General features: G+C 46.1%; 11 protein-coding genes across 11 annotated transcripts; 4 read left to right on the forward strand and 7 right to left on the reverse strand.

Annotated features, from left to right (window-relative positions):
* Positions 1–55: 55 nt before the first annotated feature.
* Positions 56–1,700, reverse strand: V1516DRAFT_687914 (G2/mitotic-specific cyclin 3; the record flags this gene model as incomplete). Its single annotated transcript, XM_066923762.1, has 2 exons — positions 56–1,627; positions 1,692–1,700. 2 exons carry the CDS (start codon positions 1,698–1,700, stop codon positions 56–58), a joined length of 1,581 nt encoding a protein of 526 aa, XP_066775044.1.
* Positions 1,701–2,197: 497 nt separating this feature from the next.
* V1516DRAFT_682006 (uncharacterized protein) lies at positions 2,198–5,005 on the forward strand. Its single transcript, XM_066923331.1, has one exon. It carries the CDS (start codon positions 2,479–2,481, stop codon positions 4,660–4,662), a length of 2,184 nt encoding a protein of 727 aa, XP_066775045.1. The 5' UTR covers positions 2,198–2,478; the 3' UTR covers positions 4,663–5,005.
* Positions 4,944–6,708, reverse strand: V1516DRAFT_682007 (oxidative stress survival, Svf1-like protein). The gene is made up of 2 exons (XM_066923332.1): positions 6,483–6,708; positions 4,944–6,317 (listed from the first exon to the last, which is right to left on the reverse strand). The coding sequence occupies exons 1-2, from the start codon at positions 6,503–6,505 to the stop codon at positions 5,195–5,197; spliced, it is 1,146 nt and encodes a 381-aa protein (XP_066775046.1). The 5' UTR covers positions 6,506–6,708; the 3' UTR covers positions 4,944–5,194.
* A 208-nt stretch (positions 6,709–6,916) lies between these two features.
* Positions 6,917–8,015, forward strand: V1516DRAFT_699226 (sister chromatid cohesion protein Dcc1). The gene is made up of 2 exons (XM_066924112.1): positions 6,917–7,562; positions 7,619–8,015. The coding sequence occupies exons 1-2, from the start codon at positions 6,929–6,931 to the stop codon at positions 8,008–8,010; spliced, it is 1,026 nt and encodes a 341-aa protein (XP_066775047.1). The 5' UTR covers positions 6,917–6,928; the 3' UTR covers positions 8,011–8,015.
* On the reverse strand, positions 7,876–9,072 carry V1516DRAFT_656856 (mitochondrial carrier). The gene is made up of 3 exons (XM_066920349.1): positions 8,947–9,072; positions 8,748–8,904; positions 7,876–8,676 (listed from the first exon to the last, which is right to left on the reverse strand). Exons 1-3 carry the CDS (start codon positions 8,977–8,979, stop codon positions 8,021–8,023), a joined length of 846 nt encoding a protein of 281 aa, XP_066775048.1. The 5' UTR covers positions 8,980–9,072; the 3' UTR covers positions 7,876–8,020.
* Positions 9,058–10,034, forward strand: V1516DRAFT_682012 (uncharacterized protein). Its single transcript, XM_066923333.1, has one exon. The coding sequence runs from the start codon at positions 9,198–9,200 to the stop codon at positions 9,906–9,908; it is 711 nt and encodes a 236-aa protein (XP_066775049.1). The 5' UTR covers positions 9,058–9,197; the 3' UTR covers positions 9,909–10,034.
* Positions 10,014–11,663, reverse strand: V1516DRAFT_697482 (MBOAT, membrane-bound O-acyltransferase family-domain-containing protein; the record flags this gene model as incomplete). Its single annotated transcript, XM_066924091.1, has 3 exons — positions 10,014–10,855; positions 10,901–11,423; positions 11,496–11,663. 3 exons carry the CDS (start codon positions 11,661–11,663, stop codon positions 10,014–10,016), a joined length of 1,533 nt encoding a protein of 510 aa, XP_066775050.1.
* Positions 11,664–11,901: 238 nt separating this feature from the next.
* On the reverse strand, positions 11,902–15,113 carry V1516DRAFT_121425 (uncharacterized protein). Its single transcript, XM_066918616.1, has one exon. It carries the CDS (start codon positions 14,804–14,806, stop codon positions 12,257–12,259), a length of 2,550 nt encoding a protein of 849 aa, XP_066775051.1. The 5' UTR covers positions 14,807–15,113; the 3' UTR covers positions 11,902–12,256.
* Positions 15,114–16,913: 1,800 nt separating this feature from the next.
* V1516DRAFT_630045 (uncharacterized protein) lies at positions 16,914–18,221 on the reverse strand (the record flags this gene model as incomplete). Its single annotated transcript, XM_066919917.1, has 1 exon — positions 16,914–18,221. One exon carries the CDS (start codon positions 18,219–18,221, stop codon positions 16,914–16,916), a length of 1,308 nt encoding a protein of 435 aa, XP_066775052.1.
* A 568-nt stretch (positions 18,222–18,789) lies between these two features.
* V1516DRAFT_682018 (RNA polymerase, subunit omega/K/RPB6) lies at positions 18,790–19,643 on the forward strand. Its single transcript, XM_066923334.1, has 3 exons — positions 18,790–18,966; positions 19,017–19,433; positions 19,484–19,643. Exons 1-3 carry the CDS (start codon positions 18,935–18,937, stop codon positions 19,524–19,526), a joined length of 492 nt encoding a protein of 163 aa, XP_066775053.1. The 5' UTR covers positions 18,790–18,934; the 3' UTR covers positions 19,527–19,643.
* On the reverse strand, positions 19,532–20,439 carry V1516DRAFT_682019 (EF-hand). The gene is made up of 3 exons (XM_066923335.1): positions 20,316–20,439; positions 20,054–20,270; positions 19,532–19,998 (listed from the first exon to the last, which is right to left on the reverse strand). Exons 1-3 carry the CDS (start codon positions 20,316–20,318, stop codon positions 19,682–19,684), a joined length of 537 nt encoding a protein of 178 aa, XP_066775054.1. The 5' UTR covers positions 20,319–20,439; the 3' UTR covers positions 19,532–19,681.
* Between the last annotated feature and the right edge of the window lie 84 nt (positions 20,440–20,523).

Below are 20,523 nucleotides of genomic sequence, written 5' to 3' on the forward strand. Positions count from 1 at the left end.
AAAGAATAGAAACAAGCATATATCTTCCATGTTAAGCTTCCCTCTCCACATTTAATTAAACATTATTGGTGTAAACTGTTGAGATCCAGTCCGCGACATAAAGCGCCGCCCGCTTGTACTTTCGATCACTGTACTTTTCATAAATAGCCCGATGATGTTCTTTTGGACCTCGCAAACATTCAATTAAAACATTCATCGCTGGTCGAAGCTGCTCTTTAGTGTATCCAGAATAAAATGTGTGAGCTGGAGTCCAGTCGCCTCGGTTGAGAATCTTTCGCGATAAACAATGAGAAGAAGCTGCTAGCCAACTAGGCAAGGCGCCCACAAATCTCTCGTCCATAATTGTGATCTCTAGAATGTATTTAGCCAAGGTTCGAGTATCAAGATCATAGTCATCGGCTTTGCTTGTCCTTCGAAGAAAGTTCATAGGGCCCGGCCAACCCATCTTGAACTCTAATAAACCAATCATATATCTTTCTGCTTTAAATATCTCTTCTGCAGTATAGCTATAATCGACCATGAATGTGATTTCCTGAACTGAAGGACAGTTGATTTCCTCGTACTTAGCTGCCACAAATAGTGCAGTCGCGCCAACAAGTTGCAGCTTTGCCAACGAAACAACTTTGAGCGACAAAAATCGATCAATATAGTTGATTGCCAAATATAAAGTTTCAGGCAAAAGGCCTAATCTATTGTGAACCTCAACCAGCCAGTCAACGAGTATACTTCTCATCGACCAGTGAATTTCTGCTTGGCTATCCATATATCCCGGATTTGGTCTTAGTTCGAACTCCAACTCGCGCATGTACACGAAAATTTCGTCGCTGTATTCAGCAACCATAGATATATCATAAAGATCCTCATCCGCTTCAAAATCTGGTTTAGTAGCCTTCACCTCTTCTGATTGGAAAAATTCCGTCGCGATATCATCGAACTCCCTACGCGTAGTTGCATTGACGACGGGGAACAATGCCTCAGGGTTCGTTGTGGACTTAGAGTTTATCAATACAGCTGAATCTTCAATAAGAAATGCGCCACTTGCTCGACGATAAGAGAGATTTTCAGTATCATCCTCCGTAGCCAGATCATCTTCGTAATCTTCGTCTTCCATGAGTTCAGTTGATGAAGAGTCGGAGAGCTTACTGTCTGAATAGTCCCAAACTTGGTCGACGGGAAACTCCTTCGATGCGCCATTCCGTGGCTGTTTCTGTTTTAGGGGACGAGTGCGAACAACTTCCGCAATGTCTGCAGCACTAACATGATGATGTTCCACAGTAGCGACGGGTACGGACGGCTGTACGGACTGTGTTTGAACAGGTGCTAAGGCGGGCCTATTATGTGTGATCCTAGATGGCTTTGCAGTGATGCCTGCCGTAGTCTTTAAAGGCATCTGCTGAACGAGCTTCCCGCCGCCCATGGTCAGTGAAGGCTTGAGAGCATTGCTAACATCTCCCAGAGCAACCCGCTTGATAGCAGCTTTGGTGCCAAGTTTGTCGGCGGCTGCATTTGTATGATCAAAATGATTTGAACCTTGGTTAAATACTTGTTTCAATGGCTGCTGTTGCTTGTTGTGACGAAGTGCTGTAGAGTTCTCATCTGCCCTGACTCGCAACGGTTGGTGCAATCTCTAAATAGAAATATTAGCGGATGAACGAACAGAGGAGCAACAGATAAACGGCAAAAATACATACTCTATCCATATTGAGTCGTGTTAGATATCAAAATTCGAAAATAGGCAGATGTTAAACAGAATTACAAGAGATATTATCGCGACTGCAAGAATCCAGTTTGTTTACCTGAAAACGCGGCAAGACTAAAGTGCTGGAACAGTCGATTTGAAGCCAGCAGACGCAAAAGTTGAGATCGCTGAATCTATAAATATACCTCTCGCAAAATAAGTATAATTTGTAAATCAGCAGTGAAAAATGATGTCTGTAATGCGCAATCTAGCTTTCACCCAAATCATAGGCCTCTTTCATGAGTTTGTTGTTTGTGTGGGAGGAATTCTCAGCGAGACAAACTTTAGAATGTCTGACCTCTTCTGGAAACCCATCAACAATTCCAGTGCGGCTCGTTGGCGCGACAACGACGGAATTGAGCCACGTGAATATCACGTGGAAAGGTCAGGGTAAGGCTCGCTGGATCCAGCTGTATTTTCTCTTTCCCCGAGCGGCCGTGCTTGAAAGTACGAGAGAGACTCCACTTGACGGGGAAACAGATGGAAAGAAATCTAACACCAAACGAAAGAAACAGAGCCCTAAGCAAATAGAATTGGATTTCTTGACAATTGCGGATCGTCTTTTAACAGGATTTGCTCGCTATTTGAGGTCGTTTTGTTCGGTCGGCGTCTCAGACGAGCTTGCAAAACAGAGACATCGGTTGGCCGTTGAAAGGGTTTTCGGACAGAAATCGACACTGTTCGAATAAACTGAGAATATTCAACTTTGCGACTCGGAATTTATTTGAAATCAGCGCAGAATGGCTGCTCAAAACACACAGAACGAGCAGGCCGCAGACTACGGGGCCTATGTCGACTTCACAGACTTGCAGCTGGATCTCTCTGCTTTTGATATCGACTCATCCGCTACTGATATACTGGCGTTTCCTGGTAGCCATGTTCCCTTGCATGCTGACCAAGGCGGCCAGCAGCAGAGTCCAGGTGATCACCAGCTTCAGTTGCAGCAGAAATACTTGCAGAATGATCAGCAGGAAAGCCAACACTTCAATCAGCACTTGCACTTTCCCGATGAACAATCTATCTATTCATTCCATCAAGAGCAGTCTCACCAGACGTCCCTCCAATCTCAAAGCCAGCAGTATCAGCAGCACCAAAGGCAGGCTTCTTCATCTAATGGGGTTTCTCCAAACTCTTTGTCGGTGGCTTCCGGAAGCACTGTCAATAGTAGCGTTCTTGTTCCAGTAACTCCCTCGTCGATCGAATTTTCTTCAAATGCTACTTTTCGCTCGCCAAGTGATGTCCATGATGCCTATGCTATGCGTGAAGATATGATGTTCACCCCTCTCCTTTCGCCCGCTGTTACTCCCCTTGAAAATCCTATGATGCAGAAAGAGTTTGCGTTTCCCTCTGCTTACTTTTCACCCCTCACCTCGCCGGCTTTAGAAGCTCAGCAATATCCATTTAGCTCTGCCTCGCCGAATGGAACAATTCCGGCAGATACTACATCTGCCGTGAATCTGAACAAGCTTCGTCGACGTGGTAATGGTAGTGGCACTGTATTTTCTACGGGTCTATCATCTCCTTCTCAAGGCCCTATGAGTAATAAGGGAGACTCTGCCGTAGCGACGCGTCTGTCCAAGAGACGAGCTACGTCTTCTTTTCTCGCAGGTTCGGGAAATCAGGCTTCTTCTACCATCTCGAGTCAGGCTACAATGTCCGGTGATATATCGTCTTCGGATAGCATTTCACCCGAGCCGCCGCTCTCTCTACCTGAGAGTAGTATGGCTCCTCCTCCCGTTCCTATTTCCAAGACTGCAGGAGCTCCAAATGGCCAATCTTTCCAAGCTCCTATTCAGCGAAGAATTGCTCCTGTTACGCCTGCTAGTTTGATGAATCTTGCCAAAGAGAAGGTGAGCTCCAATGATGCTATTCCGACGCGGGATGCCGCCGATGCGATCATCAACAGCGTTGCGCGACGACAGCAGGTTGTATCGCCCATGCTTGCTCCCGCAAGTTCTCGAAGTGGTTCGCGAAGTAGTCAATCGCAGTCATCAGCCATAGAGCGGAGTCCTAGCATTTCTTCTCAGAGTAGTCCTGCCCTACGTCCACTTTCGCGGTCAGCGTCACGCACAGATGATCGGCAGGCCACGGGGTCTACGACTCCAGCTTTACGACCTATTAAGCCTGTTCGATCTCGGACTGGCAGTATTTCGATGTCATCGCCGAGTCTGAAGCCTAAAATTTCGCCCAATTTGAAGCCGCTGTTACCAGATGGATTGGAAGCTGCGTCAGCCCTTCTTGCGTCGAAGTCTAATTACCAGAATATTGTAGAAGGGAAGCATTCTCAGCTTGGATTATCATATCCCGAGCAACTCAGTATCAATTTGACTTCCAAACGTACATCTCACAAAATTGCGGAGCAAGGTCGCCGGAATCGGATCAATAGTGCGCTTTCAGAATTGAATCAACTTCTGGTTGAAAATATCAGCATTGCTGATTCCGACAACGAAGAAGAGGCAAAGTCAGAGCTCCTTCCTCCTCAGACGTCTAAAGCAAATACAGTAGAACTTGCTATCGATTATATCAAGAAGCTGCAAAAGCGAATAAATGTTCTGAAAGCTAGACTTAAGGAAGAAACAGTTATGGTTACTGGGACCTCGCTCAAAGAGTCAAGCTTGAATACAAGCAGTACTAGTCCTGTATCTAGTAACGGCAATGCAGAGAGCGAAAAATCGGCTGCCAGTACAAGTAGCGACCGGAAGCGCAGTGGATCAGAAGTTTTTGACGAGACAGTGGGTGACTCGGAAGTTAAACATGAAGTGACATCTAGTCCTAATGATATGAGTGCAAAGGAAGAAGTATCTGTTACTGAATTAGTTCAAGACGAACTAATGACCGAAGACGTTCCAGTGCCATCCGTTAAACTGGAATGCATGAAACAGGGTTCAGATACAATGGATATTGACAAACCTGTTGGGGTATAATCGATGTTTGGTTTATTGGTTTCCTTAATTTTGGGAATTGTTTTTTGAATCGCTTTGTTCAGGTTTGGGCTAAATCATCCAGCGTTTACTTCCCTGCTATATTGACTTATTGAGCGTTATATATATTTAAATTAAAGGCGTAAATAATGTTTTGTTTTTGTTCTTGTACGATTTATTTTGATATTACACTGAATTTGATATTCATCGTTATAATTCGGTCATTTTAAGTTGTTTGCTATTGCTTGTCTGTTATTTCTTTACTCACTTGTAATATAATTTAGATCTTCTACTCACTATATTCACATTTAACAAGTTTAATTTAATTATATTATTATAGCTTCACAACTAGTTTAACAAAAATCACTCCTAAAGATTTCTCTGTACAATAATAATAAATACAAATAGATATATGATAAGATCAGGAGGTAAGTGGACGAAGACCCTGGCCAACGTGAAGCAGCACAAATTGACAAAAAAACAAAACGCAGAGCTAAAATTAAAACAAGTACCACGGAGTATTAATATAAATCAGTTATGAAATAAAAGTAGCCTCATTGTAAAGATTACCGACTTCTTCATACTCCTTGTCTCCGACTTTGACTTTGATAGTTGCCGGATTGCAGTACTGATAAATATAAGGCTTTGTTCCAGCAACACCAGCCACAATTTTCTTAACAAATTGCGGGATCTCAGCCATAACATCAACTCGCTCAACAAGGTTATCAATTTTGGCGTCGATAACGGCCTCCACAGGTGTAACGTTATCTTCGGGAGAAACACCCGACCACGAAAATTTGATGGTCGTAGGCTCTGGCCAGTCATTCTCCGTATCTTGTTTAGTGGTAGTATGTTCAGCCTTGTCCTTGATTGTTCCAGCAAGAATCTTGTCGTCACGAACAACAACACCGATGTTCACAACTTGACTACCGTAAGCTGGAGTAGTGGTGAACTCCATCATGACGGCCGAGGTTGTAGGGCCTTGGAAGTTTGCAAAGTTCCACCGGGCCGCCGCATGCTGGGGTTTCATACCTTGAAGAGCCATAACAAACATGGCCTTGCCATCGACAGCAATGTCCACGCCTTTCACGGTGATCTTACCCGAGACGTTAGATCGAGGCCAGAATACATGACGCATGGAACCCCAAGGTTTTTCAGGATCAGTGCCATACTTAGTGATGCCATCTTTTCCGATCTTGAAACTAGGCGCTTCACGTACAATAATGACTTCAACAATAGAGTCCTTATTGACGGTCGACTTGATAGAGTAAGCAGTCATGTCGTCATTGAGCTCGATTGAAACATTATCAGCCATAAAATGGGTGCGGTCTTCATTGAAATGATAATCATTCAAATTCGTAGATGTCCACACTGATTCCTCAGGCTTGTCGGGATGGTATATTCTGCAAGTGAACTGCGACGTCGTATGGATTCCAGCTAAATTTGACAGGATGACTTGCGCAAAACAGACGTGGCCCGTCTTCAGCGTGAAATAAAAGGTCTGAGTTTCAACATTAGTGAAACTCAGATCACGCCAGGCTAAATCTTCTCGAACTAGTTCAGAATATGGATTCGTGCCTTCAGGAATGGCTTCTGTGATAGCATGGAATGCTTCAGGTCCGTAGACAGGTTCTGCCGTGCCTGCAACAGCAGATAGACTGGCCAGATTAGAATTTTGTTTAAAAATATAAAATATATTTATTTAAGCAAAGTCGATTTACGGCACAGTCAACATCGAAACATTGGATTACTCATAAATATTGAGAACTTGCCAATGATGACCGTGATCGAGACAACAAAGCCAGTAGGTGGTCAAAACTTACCCAGATTGTACCCACTTAAGCATGATTTCAACAGCTATTGCGCAAATTTAAAAGAATGATCTAAATAGAACTAAATCAAGCTGACAGTGTCTTCTTTTGAACGCAAAACGGAAATTTTGATAGTAATGTTTCTCTTTATCTATCGAAGAAAGTTATCGCGGGCCGAGACTATCTACAATTTTGAAATCGTCATGTGATGTCATGTCATGTGATGTCATGTCATGTGATGTCATGTCATGTCATGTGAAAGCAGTTAGAATTAATCACGTGATTTGGCGTTATACCAGTTGTCAATAGTCCTAACGCGACGCGTACGACTTGATTTGGATGAACAAAATGCTCAGACACGCAACTATTTGAAATCTCGAACAAGCATGGACGAAGGATTTATTAGGATTTTTGCAAATAAGCGGACAAGCGGCTTAATAGAACAGCCGGTTGCGCTGATGAATCTGTCTCCTGCGTTACTGTCAGTGTTGGATGATCCTGATGAACGAGGGCATTTGCGACTAGCAGCGTCCAGTTTCGACGAACCATTATTTTTATGTTCTAGAACGAAGACATTCCGAATTCGTCAGATCAATCAGTCGAACACCTTGCTGATAGTGGAAAAAAGTACTACTGTGAAAGGCAATGACCCAGCTGTTCGGATCTCGAAATTGCCAGGGACTATGTTGGAAAGTGTGTTAACGGATAACAGTACGGCAGATATCTCATTTCTACCCGAGTATGATTGCGCAAGCCATGCCGCAAAGGCTTCAAAAGGGACTGCGTATACATGGCAGGATGTTAAAGCCAGAGTACCAGTTTCTGACCGTGACCTTGAAGTAGCGAAAAAGGTCCAATTAGGTGTTGAAGCATTGCCTACTGATGGAAACGCATGGCGATTATCCTCAGCTGGCATCGAGAGATTTCTACCTTTGATTTTGGAAGCGCTGCATATTGCTCGGCTGTCCCCTAATAAGCTACGAGTTTCGGATGTTGTAGAAGCCCTAAAAGATGACAATGACAGTAGCGATGAATGTGAGCCTAAAGTCATTGCAGCCGTACTACGTCGATTCTCTGATAGTTACAACGAACGTAAGTTTTTTTTCCCGTTTTTATCGCCGGAGAAGTAATTTGTTAACCAAAGCTAGCGTATAATCTTGACATGGCTGAGATTTCTCGATGGTTTGGTCTTCGAGTATTGTCTGAGCAAGTAGAGACAGTCAAGGTCAGCGAGTTTCTTACAGCTTGGGCTGATGCATTGCCTCCTGTTCTAGATGCTGCGTGTGATTTGGCATGTTTGGCAGGAGAGTTTGTACAGCCAACTACCACAACAATCAGATATTTGCCTTCGTCCGGATTGCCGAGTGAACCCTCCGCCAGGTTTCGACGCCTATTTGCGGTGAAGTCGACGTGGGAATTGGATGATATATTACCGTATGTCAAAGATATAGAAAAGGATAAGATTAAGATCAATTCTTTGTTGATGAAACATACGAGACGCCGAGTAGTCAAAGGCAAAACTTATATCGATAAGAGATGATACCTGTATTCTAATCTAATAACGTACAAGTTAAACCTTTCGCAGTTTCGTATACACCCAGAAAGACCGCTCCGCCGACGGAGATCCACATTGTTCGAGGCGCGATTCCGCGGAAAAACCCTTTATAACCATCCTCTCCGATAATCTCAGAAACTAAGGTCGATATATTGACACGCTCTTCAGACAGCATAATACGGGTCTTCAGCACATCAAGAGGAGTTGTGCATGCGGCCGCAACTCCGCCCGCAATCATACCACAAATAGCCCCTTGTAAAGGCGAGGCCGACTGTCTACCGGATCGAATCGCAAATCTCTTTTTGAGAGCTTCATAGAGGGGGAATTGAATCATGGTAAACGGAATTTCCCTCATGATCGTGGTAGAATAACCACGATACAATCCTCTGAAAACTCCCTCGCCAGAATCGTTAGACAAAACTCCGCGCAAGGCCGCCAGTGAGGTTCCATATCGAGTCGACGCTGCCTGAGCACGTTGCTTAACGACTTCCGTTGGCACACGAACTGTGCAAGCAGCAATTTCGCCGAACGAGGCAGCGATCATATGTGTGAGTCCGTGAACAGGAGCAGACGGATAAGCTGTAAATGCTGACTGTAATATAGGAAAAAGCGTGGTCTTCATCGCTTCATATGTAAGGAAAAATAGACTGGCTGTCGGGTTATTATTGGCATATAGATGCATAGATATATACTGATAAGCTACAATCATATCGACAACTTACCACCTGGCGCTGAACCCACAATTGCGCTTCCCACACCCCGATACATGCCCGACCAGCCCCCATTCTTGAAGAAACCACCACGAGCTTGTAGTCGTGTTTTTAAAGTGTCAATAGGAAAGAAGAAGAGGTCTGTCGACGTTCCGGCCAACCCACCGCTCTAGACTCGTTAGAAATGTACTACTTATGAGGGACTGCGTACAATGAGGGGAATAAGTATTGGATGATTTTCCATTGTATTCTATAGCATTATATAATATACCATACAATGAAATCTATAATTTGTAGAATAATAATATATTTGAAAAGGTAATTATTTTAATATTCTCTACAGGTGCAATTGTTTCTGCTGGGAGAGTTCAAATTCTCAGTATTTCTAACAATCTCTGAAAATCTAAAATTTCTTCAGCGCTGCAGGTCAAACCAAAAACCATATGCTTAAGCATAATAAAAATGGCAACAACTTCTAGCTCATTTCTTGTTCGAACCGATGGATCAGCAACATGGAGATCGTCAGGTGGTTGCTACGTGATTGCCTCGGCAACAGGACCGATTGAAGTCTCGAAACGAGACGAAGATCCCGAAAGAGCTTTTCTAGATGTCATTGTTCGGCCGCCCGGTGGAATGAGCGGGACCCCATACGATGAACTTATCCAACAGCGAATATCTAGTGCTTTACGAGCTGTAGTTGCGCTAGAGCTGCATCCTCGAACGCTGATCCAGGTCGTTGTGCAATTGGTAGAACCGGGCACAGCTGCGCGGATATTATCACATTCAAAACTAGATCCCATCCAGACCAGTGGCTTACTGGCATCATCAATTAACGCTGCTTATGTTGCGCTGCTAGATGCTGGAATTCCTTTACGAGCTTCGATTGCAGCAACGTCAATAGTGGTTGCTGCTGAACTTGGTCCCAACAAGCGACAGACGGTGTTGGTTGATCCGGTGAGACTCAAGGATTCAAAATTAATTGCTGCACATTCGATAGCATATGAAATGAAAGATAACATCCCGTCTCGATTAATATTGCTCGAATCGATAGGGAAATCTAGCATGAATTCACTGTTCCAATGCCTGGATTCGGCAAAGTTGGCCTGCGTTGACAACCACCAACTTGTCAGAACATACATGCAAAATTTGGCTAACAATAAAGTCGGCTATTGAAAATTTGTATTTTTTCATCATATCTATCGCTAATACATTGTACATTATGATTCATATGGCCTATCCAGATCCAATCTCTATCTATACTTGGGGCCACCATCGACATCAGAATGTCAAATATAAAACACACATAATCGATGGCCCAGTACATATCCCTATCCAAAACATCAGACTACCCAGTTTCAAATGATTTCTCATAAAGCTCGTATTACACAGTTTAACCAAAGGCAGTTGAAACATCTGCAGGGCTAACAAATACCCTCTGAACTTTTTAAAAATGACAAACATTGCTAACTCGTGGATCACTGATGACGTGAGAAACGTCATAATTGTAGCTGTGGGCTTGGATACGTGAAATGCAGAGATGCTACTGTGATAAACGTGTCTGAGCAGAAACAAATGCACCGGAACATTCCATTCTCGGGCAAACTGATCCCAGGATGTGGAATTCCACCAGGGACCATAGAATCTGCGGTCCGCAAATCTGGCAAGTTCCGCGATCGCATTCAGAATAGCTTCCCAGATGATATACCATGTGAGTAGATACATGAGAATGAAAGGACAGATCAGGTCGAGCAAAAGCAGCGGATATAACTTTGCCTTTTCAAAGATCGGGAGTGCTCGCAAACTCAATGCGCGCATGACGATTGGATAGAAAAACTGCTCAGCTAACATGATCATGAGGAAGAAAACTCCGAAAATAGCGGCCACTTTCTCGCATACGTATGTCCAGTCTATACGCTTTGTACGAGGATATTCAATTTCATAGACTAGTGTAGGGAACATCATGTACCAGAAAAAATTGATAAATGTAACATTCGCCGGATAGGTAACTGGATTGCTAGGTGAAAGCGAGGACCGTAATTCGGACTCACAAAAGTCGATTTCTTCCTGTAATTCTTCCATGACTCGTCCAGGTTCAAGGCCTCGAGCATCCAGCCGTTTGTCTGCCTGGCCCGCGGTTTCTGAACTTTGCAGCACTTGGAGCTGACTTCGGAACTTCGTTTGTCGACTTCGCTGGTTCGACAGATATCCACAATAAAATGCGTACGAGTGCTGTTTCATCAGTAAGACCAGCGAATGTAACAGCAAAAATACGCGGCCAATCCACGGATAATCATTATGGATTGGCCAGTAGATAGCAAAGCCGACAAAAGCGAATTCACACAACGTTTGCCCGATCTGTACTGCACTCGACCAGGGCAGTTTCCGGTCGGCAACTAGTTTCTGGACGCCAACATTTGCAAAGCAAGCTAGAAACAAAAATAAATCTGTTGCGGCTATTTTGACGAGATCACGATAGAGGATCCGGACTATGTTCGTTGGTAGCAAATATCCATCATTGATATAATTCGCGACGACGGTTTTAATGAATAAGAAAAAAGTCGACATCCAGAACAGAACGTAGAATCCTGAAAAAAGTGATGTCCGGCTGAGCTCAGACTCAAATATTGTCGGCCCCGCGACGAATGCCATATCTCCAAATCGACGTCGGCGACGTTTTTTGTTGTCGTTCTTGCCGTTGTCTTCTTTACCTGCACCCTTTTGATCTCTAAGCGGAATAGATTCACCTTTCTCGCCTGTAACTGGTGTCTCTGGCCAAGATTGAGTGGGAGTCGAGATCGCTTCCCGCATAGCCAGCTGTGAAGGTCTAAGATGTCTCTGCCTTGTCAGATTCAGCGCTGGATCAGCCAGCGCGTCGGCGACTGCGTCCGCTACTCCAGTTGCTGTAGCTATGGCCAAACTATTCGACATTGCCTGCTTTGAATCACCGAACTAAATTACAAATCTCTGACTTCAAATATTGAATCAAAATCTGTCCCGGATCAACAACTCACAGTCTAGGTCAGGATAATCCACTCTGCTAGCCTGAGTTTCGCCTCCTTTCTATTGTCGGGAAATATGGATAAGTATGTTATCTCACTTATACATATACCACCACCTTGCCGAAATTACTTTTCATATCCGCGACTCTATTGAAGATGCACCAATTATATTGTAACCTACAAATCGGTCTATCGGCCTTTTAGTATCCCCGTCCTCACATGTACACGTGACTCGACGTCATTCATATTCGCATTAATATTTATCAGAATGGCCTTCCACTTCTATTCAGTAGAAAATAACAAAATGACTGAGTGCAAATGACTACAAAAATAGCAAATAAATAAAACCTCAAATCAATGAAATGCCTCAAAGAATATTCACGGACACAAAAATACAAAACTTCTCAAAATCAGGCACAACATTCAGTCTCAAAAAATATAAAGAACAAAATAATCCTATACTCCACATTCATACATATACTCATATATAGATATAATAATAGTAATAATAATCTAATCATTTCAATGCTGAGGGACCAAAATACGCTCCCGAACAATAAAAGACTCGCCCTTTGTCATCAGTAACTTGTCGCCCCATGAACCATTCGCCGGCAACGTATACAAGCACCGAATCGCATAACGAAGTTTCGACTGAGCACTTGCAGATGGTGGCACAGGGAGCCACTTTTGGTCGACACCGTGATGGTGATGACGATTGCTGCCCATGTCCTCGTCAAAGTTGGCGTACCTCATCAGAGATCCCCGCCTGGGCCGGGTCTCCTCTGATAACGTGGCCGCCAATAGCGAATCTATTTGCATTGTCGATGACTCTGAAAATGCACGTTGTCTTTGACTTCGGCTGATCGCGGCTGCCGAAGCCGGACTACCGGCCGCTGAGAGTGACGAGGATATTTTAGCAGAGGAAGTTCCGGAGCTCGGGCTCGCCCCTGAGGTAGCTCTAGCACGAGTTGAGATTTGGCTTGTGCTTTCATTCTCGTCCTCCGGCCAATCCTCTCCAGGCATTGCGGGAGAAGTTGAAGAGCCTTGCCGGTAGTAAAGTTCACCATCGTCATCTTCATCGACCTCATCATATAAAGCATCCACATCTTCGGCCTGCGGTGCAGCGGCAGGTGCAGAAGAAATCGGAGAAGGCGAGAGTGGAGAAACTGAAGTCAAATTTGCCGGGGATTCTCTGCCTGCATTAGATGGAGGTGGCATCAAAGATGACCGGCGCCGAGGCACTGACAAAGAAGTCATTGAGCCGCCAGAAGTGCTCGCAGTCACGTCTGCTTCCGCATATGCTAGTGCGTTCTGAATAAACTGGGCCGCAGCAGCAGCTCCGCGGGTACGCGAATGCTTTGACGGATGTCTGGCAGATGGCAAAACATGCCGCCGCCTACGCGAAGGAATCGAACGATATCTGGGAAGTTGGCGCTCATCCAAGGGAAGGGCTAAATCACAAGCAGCCTGCAAAGCGCTCGTCCATTCGACACATTCTCGCATGTCACCACACAAGAGCAAAAACTGCTGACCTTCAGCACGAACACGGATTACATTAGATTTTTTCTTATAATCATTCGCAAGCCCAATTTGCGCATACTGAAGCGTATATGACCGCAAAAGACGAGAAGGATGCAAACTCTCTTCAGGCAGACCAAGAAGAGTGGCAGGAGACACCAAAGAATGAGAGTTCGAGTTACCTGCTGAACCAGCAGAAGATGCAGAAGAAGGAGAGGTCGACGGCGAGAGGAAATCAGACGTAGAAGACGACGACGAAACAGAGCCTGAAGAACCACCAGAAGCAGTTCGAAATAATTGCCCTGAGACCGAATTCAAAGGCTGGTTACAGACGGGGGGCCAAGAAAAAGGATCAATGGTTTCTGGGAAAACAGAAGGAACAGATGCCGAACGACCGGAATGAGAGGACTCTGGAACCGGAGAGGCAGAAATAGGTGCGGTTACAGTCGGCACTGCAGACGAGGAATTTGATCGCCAGGGAAAATGCGAGACAACTCTAGAGGCCGCCGAAGCAGCAAAAGAAACAGCAGGAGGAGTAGATGCAAGAAAAGAGGTCGAGGGAGAGGTCGAGAATCCAGGGGAAGTAGAGGCCGTGGAAGACTGGCCAAGAGACAGAGGAGCTTTGTACACATTTAATTGGGTGTTGTTCAACACAACGATGACAGTGGCCCAAGAGCGGACAGGGGCGCTTTCAAGAGGCGAGATTAGCTCCATTTTTCGTGACAGAACGGCAGCTCTAACCAACGTTGGTGTATAGGGGGGAAGGGACTCGCATCCTTCCTCATCCCTAGGTAGGACAGTAGTAATGGCAGACAAGGATTGAGATCTCGGACTGAGGCTTGAGGGAGACGGGGAAAGCGTAGTCTGGTCGAGCCAGGCCGATTCTAAATCCAATTGCGGCTGGTAAGCTGGGGGAGCTGCCGGAGGATCTGGTGGGGTAGAGGAGTCTAGGGAAGAAGAATGCTGAGCGTCAGATGGGGAAAAGACGGCGGGAGCTACAGGGTTGGAAGCAGAGGAGTCACCAGCTTTAGCATGCGCCAGCTGAGCGGAGAGCGCAGAAGTGCGTTGAACGACAGCCAGGTCAGCTTTGGCGGAATCCTGAGAAGGGCCAAGACCAGCATCAGCAGCAACCGCAGCAACCGCAACATCAGCAGCAACAGCAGCTTCTTCCTGATCTGTCTCTGGAACAGCGACAACACTATTTTCCGCTTCTGAGCTAGCACTCTGAGTGTCGACGATAGTAGCTAGAGGGTTGTCGAGGGCGGGATGAACGGAAGGCGCAGCAGCATGTTTCGGTGCATGATGAGCCGCTGAGGACAATGGCGAGGTAGCCGAGAGGGAAAGTGAATGCGATTTTGATCGGCCAGAAGATGGTTTCTGCTGCTGCTGTGGAGCAGAAAGAGCCGGAAGAGGAGGAACAGCGGGAGCAGACGAGACGACAGCGGCGGAGGAAGTAGCCCGAGCAGAAGGATCGACGACGGACGACCGCCGTCGAGAGCGGGACTGGTGAGGATCAGAAACCGCGCGGGAACGGAGTCCACGCAAGAAGGTCATTTTCCGAGCTTAAAACAGGGCGGCAGATCTCATGGGAAACGCAGCAACCAGATGAGGAGACAAAGTAGCAGGCGAGGGGTGTTTCATGCAAAACCAAGCAGAAGGAAAAGAGCAGAACGAGAGGTCTAAACGAAGGGCAGACGATCGCTCTCTACAATCGGAAGCAGTTTAAGAGATAGAGACGAGGAAGAAGGAGAAAAGGGCAGGCATATGGGAGTCGACGAGGCTTTTGAGCGATAGAGACCGAGCGGGGTCTGACCCGTTGGTGCCGCTGAATGAAGGGGATTACGGGTAGGAATTAATTCCTGCTTGACAAGGGCGGCACGGACCCGGCTGGTCCGGTAAGACAACGGACCAGCAGCACCAACATCGACTAGCACCGGCGACACTACGCGGGTGAGCAATCGGCTCCAGCGACCGCCGTGCACAAGTACACAATAGACGGGCAGGCGTGGACAGACGAGCCCCGCGAGGGTTTGAGAATATGACATTATTATTACTACTACGAATAGGATCTCAATTATCATCCAATGGTCACGCATGATTGTTTCAAACATTGAGAAGCCATGAACATGAGTATTTTGCATTGTTTAGCATAATATTCTATTCTGTAGATGACGACATTGGTCACACTGCTTGTAACGCGCTCCGCTGACGTGGGTTGTTCGATCTCCGACGACCGATCACGGGCAACGTGTACTGCATGTGCACGCCGTGAGCACACTTTGTGCTCTCTCCGTCACGCTGTTTTGGGCTTCATGTTCTTTATGTGTTCTCTGTGCTCTTTATGCGTCTCGTGCGCTTTGTGGGCTTCTGTATGACTTTCGTTCTCTGCAGTTGGTTTATGCTGGCTATTATTATCTTCACTCGCTTTGCACTCCATGTACGCCATTTACTTTTTCCACTCTTATCGTCCAATAATCTCTGCCAATCAACTCTTGCTGCGCACTCTTTCTGCGCGCGTAAGCGCGACCACCGGATTATTCATATGACAGATCGTAACAGATCAAAATAGAGTTGTAAAAATAACCCTGTGAAACAGTCCCTGCCCGTCCCAGTCCAGTCCAGTCCGGTCCCGTCCCCTGGACCTCGATTGCTGGTGCATTCCCAGCCAGCTCTTTCCGCAATATCCGCTTTTCGGCCTCTGGAAAACTCTCCTGCTCGAGACTTCCCGGTGCGCTCTCCGTACACTGTCCGGCCTGCCTTGCCGACCTGCCTGACCAGTCTGACCAGCCTGCTCCTCCGTGTCAGATCTGTCTTCGTGAACCCTTCTTACGCCCGTCCTTGCCAGCGCAGGCCTCGCCGTCGGCTCTCCAACAATGAATGACCTCCCCCCCATCGCCTCCACCGTCCGAGTCTGCTCCGGCTATTATGGTCTCGATCCCGCCTCACCCGACACAATAATTACCTTGCCTGTTCAGGCGAAATCCCGCTTCCACAGCGGCGTTCTGTGTCCAATCTTCCCCTTCAGGTCGTCCTAACTACGATCTCCCACGGCTTGCCAATTCCCCCCCTTTAAGATATTTCACGACTCCCCGCGGCCCCACTCTCGTACCTTCCGGGACCCTCTCTCTATAATGGCCTCAACCGCTACTTCGCTCTCCCACTGCCAATAGCTGTACGCGAAACTCGCTCTCCGACCCAGTCTTGTACTCGCAGCCTCGCAGCCATTCTCCGCCTTTTCTCCTCATCGCCCTCTCTGACCTCCTCCGCCGCCTACTTGCCTCCGTAGATTCCTGCTCCTCCTCCTCGCTCCTAGCCCGTATGCGGGGATGCAGCGCTGCGCGCGTCCTATCTGCTCTGCGCCGACCAATGAACGTGCCGCTAAATGCACAGCACCCCCAAGCAGGAGCAGCAAGGCGAGAAGCCTTGCTTCTCCGCTTGCCGGGCAAGATAGTCGTCTGCTCTCCTCCGCAGCTACAGTGTATACTAGACATAGTCATGTTTCTATTTACGGACTTAAACTCCTTCTGCACTCTGTGGTTGGTTGACTCAAAAAGTCACATGCTTCGGCTCACTCGTCCAGCTCCTACTCTTCCGCTCTCCGCTATCCGCTCTCCGCCCTTCCCAGTCAGGTCAGTTCTCCCAATGCACACTTCTCTCTACGTCATAGAAGCCCAGGGTCGACCAGCACAGCCGTGTTCTCATCCGCATGCCCACTCACATGTCCATTATTCATATGTCCATCTGCCTCGTCCATCATCGTTTGCTCGGTTCCATTTCCTATGCATGTGCTCGCTCCACCGGCTACACTGTACTCCGAGTCAATGTTGGTTCCAGCGTGAAGGCTAGCGATGTGTCGATCCAAGTCATACAAGCGTGCAAATCGAAACCCACAACCTTGCACACTGCATCCAAACACTCGTCCGGCCTCTTCATATCCTGTTCCTGCCAATCTATCCAAAATGCTGCCCTGTTCCAGTAGTCTCCTTCTTGTCCGCCGTTTCTTGATGATCTTCTCCGCAGCCTCCGCCTCGCTCGCATGCGCTTTCACTGTATGCTCTCGTAGAAGTCGTTTGTGCCCAAATGCTTTCCCGCAGCTGCTCCCATCTGCCTCGATCATCTCGCACACAAACGGCCTCTGTCCTTCATGCACCGTCGCGACGTGCACAGTCAGTGCATGACGTCGCGTAAAACCCTTCAAGCATTGATCACATGCAAATCGCCGTCGCTCCTCAAGACTCTCTTCGTGCACCCGCATGTGCTGTTTCAAAACACCCGGTTTTGCAAACACTTGGCTGCACTCCGTGCACACGCTTCGATGTTCACTCTTGATGTGCTTTTGTAGTCCGCTCCATGTATGGAACCGCGCTCCACAAGTCCCATCCAGCTCTGCACTTTCACTGTCATCGTCCGCCATATGTCCACACACATAGCGCGGCTGCTCGCCGTGGTCACGCGCCTCGTGAGATTTCAGTCGCGAGTTTTGGCCAAACGAACGTCCGCATCCTTCGACAGTGCATATAAATGGTTTCGTATGAGTATGTACCTCTGCAATGTGCTTTCTCAGCTGCGCCTGCTTCCGGAACGCAGCTTTGCAGCCCTCATACGCCGAGCATGCATACGGCGTTCGCTGCTCATGTGTGACCATGTGTCTCTTTAAATGCTGGTTCGTATTAAATCCATGACCACATTGCTCGCATCTGTATCTGCGTTCTGATCTATGCGACGACATGTGCGCCTTCAAGTGTGAGTCTCGCAGAAATGTCTTGCCGCAATTCTCGACCGTACACACGAAGGGTCGTTCTCCTGTATGCGAGCGAATATGTTCTTCCAATCGACACGGTCGTGTGAACGACTTGCCGCATCCTTGATACTCACAATGATAGCATTTTGGTCTCGAGCGTTTAGACAAAGACTGTGAGCCTGCCTCTTCAAGTAATCCAACCGATTCAAAGCCATCGATGTCCACCATGTCTTTGTGAATTAGGTCGACCTCGTCCATTATAGTCGAACTAGCTTGCAATTTGTCTGCTACTGTAAACCCATGACAATCGTCTACAGCTGCTTGGATAAAATTATCCATCTCAGACGCATCTCCTACGGCTGCGTTAGGTTTGGAAGGGAATTTGTTCTTTTGCCTCTGAAACGAACCGTAGAATTGAAACGAGGATTTCTCGTTAAGAAACTCCAGTGACCCAAACAATGGACCATCGGTTAAGGTCTCCGCAATAGACATCCTCGCCTCTCTGCCTCCAAAAGTTTATGAAATCAGTTGATGAAAGAAATTTATCCGTATTGGTCTCCCAGCGGAAAATATCGAGGTGGGAGAGTAGAGGCTAAAAACCCTTGAAATTACATTGGAGATTGGATCAACTTGATAGAATTCTGCACATCAAACAATTTACTCCAGTTTAGGATTTCATACGTATCTCGCTCTATTAAAAATGATGTAGCTCTTAATACAATTCTCCAAACCATCCCTACCAAAATCTTCATGAAGTAGCCTTCCTCAAACCAGAGCCAAAGTCAAGTTGCAGAGTGATCACGTGGTATATGGTATGACTACTTTGTCAACGCGAGATTCTAAGAAAAATTAGTGTCTTCTTACTAAATATCAATTTTCAATCTTCTAATCAGACTCTTCTATTTAAGCTCTTACTAAAATAACATAATCAATCAGAAACGATGTCGGATCTTGGAGACGATGACGGAGAAGCGTGAGTTGGTTTTTAATGATTTGCCTTCCACCTCTTCTGACGATGTTTAGGTTTAATGACGGATACGAGGAGAACTATGAAGATTTTGACGAAGATGCTGCTGCTTTTTCGGATGACGAGCCAGCGGGTGATGATGAAAATGCTGCCACGGTACGGATGAATGGAGAAGCAGCTGCTCAAGATGGGAAGCTAGATGACGCGGCAGCCTCGTTACAGCAACATGCTCAGACTCAGAGACAGAAGACTCAGAAGCAGCTGGCGATTCCAAAGGAAGAGCGGACCACAACTCCGTACATGACTAAATACGAGCGAGCGAGAATCCTAGGTACTAGGGCATTGCAGATCAGTATGAATGCGCCAGTTTTGGTGGATCTTGAAGGAGAAACAGATCCATTGCGGATTGCCATGAAGGAGCTCGCTCAAAAGAAGATTCCTTTAATTGTCAGACGGTATCTTCCAGATGGGAGGTAAGTTAAGCTGCAAAATTTTTTGGTTTAAAGGTTATTTACAATGTCAGTTACGAAGATTGGGGAAGTGATGAGCTCATTGTGGAAAATTAGCGTATGTTTATGTTTAACTCTAGCTGGCGTTTCTTTGGTCTTTTCTCTCAGTATGATCTATCAAGATATATGCTGCGTTATGTATAATTAATAAAAGTGTTTTGCATTGAAAACAAACGACATCTACAGACTAGATGAAATTCTAGAGATTCACATTAGATGATGATGCCATTAACTAGATCCTTGTACGCAAGCTTCTCTTTTCCCCGAGAATCCTTCAAATAAGGCTTGAAACATCTGTCGATTTGATCAGAAGTTAAGCCGCTTTCGATCAATGCTTCTTTCAGGTCTTCGGCATCGGCCTGGCCACAATCATCGTCGTCAAAAGCGCTGAAGGCCTTTATCAATTCTTCCTTGTTGTTTGAAAACCGCGCAAGGATAGAAGACATGGTTGTTAAATACGTTGGAAATTGAAGTGGTGTAGGCATATTGGACATCATCTTGTCTATAGTCGCAGAACTGGGAATTTGACCTGTTAATCAAATAAGTAAAAATTCAGTGTTAATCTCCAAATGATCTAAGCCCACCTAGCGAACTCAGCATTTGTTCAAGATCTCCTCTACTAATGACACCATCTCGATCACCATCAAGCATAGTAAAAGACTCTTTAATTTGATTTATCTGAGACTGCGTCACCTGTGTAAAAGTTCCTGATGCTATTCGTCCTGCTTGCCGCGGTACTTTATCGATAGACTGGTTGCCTTCCGCCAAGTTGATCGTTGGTTTGGAGGTAACTGTTGATGCCTGAAAGTATTAGCAAATCATCTATATACTTTTAAACATTCATACCATTATAGTTAATTTTTGTCCCAGAGTCCTGAAAGATAAGAAAACTTGAATGGCTAGAAATCTGACTTGATCTGTATAGATACTATTGAAGCATTAATGTACAATAGTTTACATATTTATGCCGTATCTAGAAAATCTCCATTCGATTAAGACCAGCTCTGTTGTTGTCGCGGCAACCGACTGTTTACATTATCGCGTTTGATCAACA

The sequence above is a fragment of the Lipomyces oligophaga genome, assembly GCF_038497815.1.
Source record: "Lipomyces oligophaga strain CBS 7107 unplaced genomic scaffold V1516scaffold_10, whole genome shotgun sequence".
Classification (NCBI taxonomy): domain Eukaryota; kingdom Fungi; phylum Ascomycota; class Lipomycetes; order Lipomycetales; family Lipomycetaceae; genus Lipomyces; species [Lipomyces] oligophaga.

Excerpts from the sequence above, each read along its gene's own strand:
- V1516DRAFT_121425 (XM_066918616.1), bottom strand. The coding sequence starts at position 14,806 with ATGACCTTCTTGCGTGGACTCCGTTCCCGCGCGGTTTCTGATCCTCAC.
- V1516DRAFT_656856 (XM_066920349.1), bottom strand. The coding sequence starts at position 8,979 with ATGGAAAATCATCCAATACTTATTCCCCTCATT. Across the intron at positions 8,905-8,946 it reads CAATACTTATTCCCCTCATT|AGCGGTGGGTTGGCCGGAAC; the intron begins GTACGCAGTCCC and ends TAACGAGTCTAG. Across the intron at positions 8,677-8,747 it reads TGTGGGTTCAGCGCCAGGTG|CCAGTCTATTTTTCCTTACA; the intron begins GTAAGTTGTCGA and ends ATAACCCGACAG.
- V1516DRAFT_699226 (XM_066924112.1), top strand. The coding sequence starts at position 6,929 with ATGAATCTGTCTCCTGCGTTACTGTCAGTGTTGGATGATCCTGATGAA. Across the intron at positions 7,563-7,618 it reads CTCTGATAGTTACAACGAAC|CGTATAATCTTGACATGGCT; the intron begins GTAAGTTTTTTT and ends AACCAAAGCTAG.
- V1516DRAFT_682012 (XM_066923333.1), top strand. The coding sequence starts at position 9,198 with ATGGCAACAACTTCTAGCTCATTTCTTGTTCGAACCGATGGATCAGCA.
- V1516DRAFT_682018 (XM_066923334.1), top strand. The coding sequence starts at position 18,935 with ATGTCGGATCTTGGAGACGATGACGGAGAAGC. Across the intron at positions 18,967-19,016 it reads GGAGACGATGACGGAGAAGC|GTTTAATGACGGATACGAGG; the intron begins GTGAGTTGGTTT and ends GACGATGTTTAG. Across the intron at positions 19,434-19,483 it reads CGGTATCTTCCAGATGGGAG|TTACGAAGATTGGGGAAGTG; the intron begins GTAAGTTAAGCT and ends TTACAATGTCAG.
- V1516DRAFT_682019 (XM_066923335.1), bottom strand. Across the intron at positions 19,999-20,053 it reads ACAAATGCTGAGTTCGCTAG|GTCAAATTCCCAGTTCTGCG; the intron begins GTGGGCTTAGAT and ends TTTGATTAACAG.
- V1516DRAFT_682007 (XM_066923332.1), bottom strand. The coding sequence starts at position 6,505 with ATGCTTAAGTGGGTACAATCTGG. Across the intron at positions 6,318-6,482 it reads CTTAAGTGGGTACAATCTGG|TCTATCTGCTGTTGCAGGCA; the intron begins GTAAGTTTTGAC and ends TAATCTGGCCAG.
- V1516DRAFT_682006 (XM_066923331.1), top strand. The coding sequence starts at position 2,479 with ATGGCTGCTCAAAACACACAGAACGAGCAGGCCGCAGACTACGGGGCC.